General features: G+C 40.5%; 1 gene segment (V, D, J or C); it reads right to left on the minus strand.

Annotated features, from left to right (window-relative positions):
- The window catches only part of LOC114229511 (Ig heavy chain V region 3-6-like), a 35,347-nt gene extending 29,347 nt beyond the window's left edge, over positions 1-6,000 (minus strand). The window contains 3 exon segments of the V gene segment in view: positions 2,464-2,476; positions 5,542-5,871; positions 5,955-6,000. Of these exon segments, the coding sequence occupies positions 2,464-2,476; positions 5,542-5,871; positions 5,955-6,000 (389 nt within the window).

The raw sequence follows: 6,000 nt of genomic DNA on the forward strand, positions 1-6,000 counted from the left end.
TGACAACAAACAAATACTTATCAATAATAACATTAAATGTAAATTGATTAAATGCACCAATCAAAAGACTTAGGGTAGCTTTATGGATAAGAAAACATGACCCATATATTTGCTGTCTGCAAAAGACCCACCTCAGAGCAAAGGATTCACACAGACTGAGAGTGAAGGGATGGAAAAACATTTTTCAGGCAAATAGAAATGAGAAAAAAGCTGGGGTTGCGATACTTATATCTGATAAAATAGACCTCAAAGTAAAGGCCATAATAAGAGATAAGGAAGGCCAGTACATAATACTAACGGGAGCAATTCAACAAGAAGATATAACACAGGTAAACATATATACACCCAATACAGAAGCACCCAAATACATAAAACAACTTCTGGGATATATCAAAGGAGAGATTGATAGAAATACAGTCATAGTTGGGGACTTTAATACCCCACTGACACCACTGGATAAATCTTGTAAACAAAAAATCAGCAAAGAAATAGCAATCTTAAATGACTCACTAGATCAGATGGAATTAATTGACATCTTTAGAACATTTCATCCCAAAACTACAGAATATACATTCTTCTCCAGTGCACACGGAAAACTTTCAAAGATAGACCACATATTGGGACACAGGCAAAGTCTCTTCAAATTCTAGAAGATAGAAATCATAACAAGTATCTTCTCAGACCACAATGGCATAAAACTAGAAATCAACTACAATAAAAACAATGAAAAAAAATCAAAGACTTGGAGGCTAAATAGCATGTTATTAAACAATGATTGAGTTACCAAAGAGATCAAAGAAGAAATTAAAAGCATCCTGGAAACAAATGACAATGAAAACACAACAATCCAAAATCTATGGGACACATTGAAAGCATCCTGAGAGGGGAGTTCATAGCTCTACAGGCCTACTTCAACAAACAAGAAAAATGTTAATAAATTATCCAACCTTGCAACTTAAAGAACTAGAAAGAGATCAACAGGAAAAGCCCACAGTAACCAGAAGGAAGGAGATAATAAAGATCAGAGGAGAAATAAATGACATAGAGACCAAAAAAACCCAAAACAAAAAACAACAAAAACAACAACATAAAAACAATGAAACCAAGACCTTGTTCTTTGAAAGGATAAACAAGATTGATGAACCTCTAGCCAGACTCACCAGGAAACAAACAGAGAGCGCCCAAATAAACAAAATCAGAAATAAAAGAGGTGATGTAACAACTGACCCCACCGATATATAAAGGATTGTAAAAAAATACTATGAACAACTCTACTCCAACAAACTGGACAACCTCGAGGAAATGGACACATTCCTAGAAAAATACAAGCTTTCAAAACTCAACCAGGAAGATTCGAAAAACCTGAATAGGCTGATAACTACTGATGAAATTGAAACAGTAATTAAAAAACTTCCAGCAAACAAAAGCCCTGGACCAGGTGGCTTTACAGGGGAGTTTTACTGAACATTCAAAGAACTAAAACTAATCCTTCTCAGACTATTCCAAAAAATTCAAGAGGAAGGCACACTTCCAAACTCTTTCTATGAAACCAGCATTACCCTAATCCCAATACCAGATAAAGACACCACAAAGAAAGAGAATTACAGGCCAATATCCCTGATGAATATAGATGCTAAAATTCTCAACAAATTCTAGCAAACCGGATCCAGCAGTACATTAGGAAAATCATACACCATGACCAAGTGGGATTTATTCCAGGAATGCAAGGCTGGCACAATATCCACACATCAATAAATGTGACACATCACATAAACAAAGTCAGAGACAAAAATCACATAATCATATCAATTGATGAAAAAAGGCATTTGACAAAATCCAACACCCTTTTCTGAAAAAATAAATGCTCAGCAAAGTGGGAATAGAGGAATCATACCTCAACATTATAAAAGCCTTATATGACAAACCTACAGCCAACATCATACTCAATGGACAAAAACTAAAACCATTTCCAATAAGAACAGAAAAAGATAGGGATGCCCGCTTTCACCACTACTGTTCAACATAGGACTGAAAGTGCTAGCCACAGCAATCAGACAAGAAGAAGAAATAAAGGGCATCCAAATTGGAAAAGAAGAAGTAAAGCTGTCCTTATTTGCAGATGACATGATACTGTACATAGAAAACCCTAAAGACTCCATCAAATATTATTAGACTTAATAAATGAATTTGGCAATGTAGTAGGATACAAAATTAACTCCAAGAAATCTATGGCATATCTATACACCAACAGTGAACTTACAGAAAGAGAGACTAAGAAAACAATCTAATTTACCATCACACCAAAAAAAATTAAGATACCTAGGAATAAACTTAACTAAGGAGATAAAAGACCTCTACTCAGAAAACTACAGGACATTGAAAAAATAGAGGAAGACATAAATAGATGGAAGAGCATACCGTGTTCATGGATTGGTATAATCAACATCATTAAAATGTCCATACTACCCAAAGAAATCTATAGATTCAACGCACTCCCCATTAAAATACCAACGGCATATTTCAGAGACTTAGAACAAACTCTCCAAAAATTCATCTGGAATAAAAAAGGACCTCGAATAGCTGCAGCAATCCTGAGAAAGAAGAGCAACATTGGGAGGGTCTCAATACCAGGAACCAAGCTGTATAACAAAGCCAGTGTTCTCAAAACTGCCTGGTACTGGCATAAGAACAGACATATAGACCAATGGAATAGAATAGAGAACCCAGAAATTGAGCCAAAACACTATGCTCAATTAATATTTGACAAAGGAGGCAAGAGCATACAATGGAGTCAAGACAGTCTCTTCAATAAATGGTGTTGGGAAAATTGGACAGATACATGCAAATAAAAATGAAACTAGACCACCAACTTACACCATACACAAAAATAAACTCCAAATGGATAAAGGACGTAAACATAAGATGGGAAACTATAAAAATACTAGAGGAATCCACAGGCAGCAGAATCTCAGACATTTGCCAAAGCAATATCCTCACCAATACAGCTCTTAGGGCAATAAAAACTAAAGAGAAAATAAATAAATAAGACTTCATCACAATAAAAAGCTTCTGCACAGCAAAAGAAAACATCAACAAAACAAGAAAGCCCACTTCATGGGAAAACATATTTGCCAATGTTATCAATCTCCAACATTTACAGGGAACTCATACAATTTAACAAAAAGAAGATAAACAACCCAATCAAAAAATGGGCAATGGAGCTAAATAGATACTTTTCGAAAGAAGACAGAAGGAAGGCCAAGAGACACATCAGCCCTAACCAGTTTGGCTCAGTGGAAAGAGTATAGGCCTGGGGACTAAAAGGTCCCAAGTTCAATTCTGGTCAAGGGCATGTACCTTGGTTGTGGGCACATCCCCAGTAGGAGGTGTGCAGGAGGCAGATGATCGATTTTTCTCTCTCACTGATGTTTCTAACGCTCTATCCCTCTTCCTTCCTCTCTGTAAAAATCAATAAAATATATTTTAAAAAAGAGACACATGAAAACATGCTCAAAGTCACTAATTATCCAAGAGATGCAAATCAAAACGACAATGCGGTACCATCTCACACCTGTCGGAATGGCTGTCATCAACAAATCGACAAATGAAAAGTGTTGGCAAGGGTGTGGAGAAAAAGGAACCCTCATGCACTGCTGGTGGGAATGCAAACTGGTGCAGCCACTGTGGAGAACAGAATGGAGTTTCCTCAAAAAACTAAAGATAGAACTCCCATTTGACCAGTGATCCCACTTCCAAGAAACTAGAAACACCAATCAGAAATGATATACGCACCCCTATGTTCATAGCAGCACAATTCACCATAGCTAAGATTGGAAACAGCCTAATTGCCCATCAGCAGCTGAGAGGATTAGAAAACTATGGCACTTCTACACAATGGAATACTACACTGCTTTAAAAACGAAGGAATTCTTACAATTTGCAGCTGCATGGATAGAACTGGAGAGCATTATGTTAAGTGAAATAAGTCAGTCAGAGAAAGAAAAATACCACATGATCTCAGTCATTTATGGATAATAAAGAACATTATAACCTGATGAGTAAAAAGATAGATACAGAGGCAGAGAAGCATTGAACACTGTCAAATTACAGCGGGAAGGCTGGTGGGGGAGGTAAGAGATCAACTGAAGGACTTGTATGCATGCATATAAGCATAACCAATGAACGCAAGACACTAGGGGTTGAGGGCATGTATGGGAGTGGTGGGGGGCAATAGGGGATATGGACACATGTAATACCTTAATCAATAAAAAATTTGAAGAAAAAAAGAGTTGATCAAAAAGATATTAATTCTTATTTGAAATTCTGGTAGAATTCACCCTTGAATCCATTGGGTCCTTGGCTTTTATTTGGTGGAAGGTTTTCACTACTAATTCAATTATTTTTTAAATTTTTTTAGCAATCTAGCAAAGTTGGGATCCAACTCCCAATTTGAGCTCCTACTAAATGAACTGAGAAATATAACTGTTGATCTTCACAGGGCATGGTCATTGATGAAATAATAGTTGCTAGCAGATCACACATTTCATACAGCATCCAAGAGAATGAAACAAAACTATGTTTTTGTATATAGAATTCATAAAGTGCAGTGTGTAACTACATAAACAGTTTTGTATCACTGCTCATGTGTGAATGCATGTATTTTCCATAAATGAGTGTGCAACTGTGTGTATGTGTGACTGTGTGTGATTGTGCGTGTCTATGTGACTCTGTTTCCTCGGCAAGTAGTAAGCAGAGGGTGTGAACACAGGGGGTCCATGGATGCCCCTAGGATTCCAACTTGCATCCGATGCACATCTCACCCACAGTGGAGCTAGAAAACCTTGGATCCAGGAGGAAAGGTGGAGGGAGGAGTTCTATGATGCACATCCCAGCTCTCAGGGTCACCTGTCTCCACTGTGGGGCTAGCACTATGTCCTGCAGGACAGCTGGAGCCCCTCCTATGGACGGATGTGGGGGTTCCCTGTTTTTATCAATGTGGACCCAGAGAGGGAGAGTGAGGTCCTCCAGCCCTGAGTGTGCTCAGAGCTTTCAGCAGAGGGAGGGCCCCTGTGATCTCTTGGAACCAGGAGGGGGAGGGCACATGGAGAGTCAGACACTGAGGGAGCTGTGACCCAGGAGGGATGGATACAGAACTGTGCACACAGCCCAATCCCAGCAACCCACCTGTGGAGTTCACACTCAGGGAAACAGTGAAAAGGCTGTGAAAAAAGTCACTTTTAGAATTTGTGAAGGAGACTTCATGAAAGAGTCCCTGTCACTGCCAACATGTCACCTGCAAACATACAATGTCTCTTCTTCCTTGTTGTCTGCAGTGAGAATATGAGAAGGAAGAATGTTTCCTGCTGGAGGCAGCTGAGAGCTTGAGAGGAAATCCCTCAGCCCAACCGGAAGGCCCTTCCCTCCCCAACTCCCTTTACCCCTATTGCTGGGGCTGCTCACTGTGCTGGTGGGTCCTGAGTGCCTCCTGGTGTCCAGAGCGCCTCCTGCTATAGGCTCAGGAAGGTTTGTGTCTGGGTTCACACTGACTGCCCCTCACTGTGTCTCTTGCACAGTAATACACAGCTGTGTCCTCCGTGGTCACAGAACTCAGTTGCAGGGAGACCTGGTTCTTGGATGTGTCTCTGGAGATGGAGGTCCGGCTCTTGAGGTTGGTGCTGTAGTAAGTGCTCCCATCATAATTTATGCACCCCATCCACTCCAGCCCCTTGCCTGGGGCCTGGCGGATCCAATTCCAGCAGTAACCACTGGTTGTGATGGGTAATCCATGGTCTGCGCAGGTGAGGGAGAGGGTCTGCGAGGGCTTCACCCATCCTGGGCCCCACTGCCGCAGCTGCTCCTGGGACAGGACACCTGGGAACAAGGAGCATCAGTCCTGTCAGTCACCTGCATTCACAGCCATCCCATGACCCCTGTCTGACCCCTGAGGCCCTCACCTTGGGGGGCTGTCAGCAAGCACAGGAGAAGACCCAGCAGCCTCAT

This window comes from Eptesicus fuscus, chromosome 24 (genome assembly GCF_027574615.1).
Source record: "Eptesicus fuscus isolate TK198812 chromosome 24, DD_ASM_mEF_20220401, whole genome shotgun sequence".
NCBI classification, from domain to species: Eukaryota; Metazoa; Chordata; class Mammalia; order Chiroptera; family Vespertilionidae; genus Eptesicus; species Eptesicus fuscus.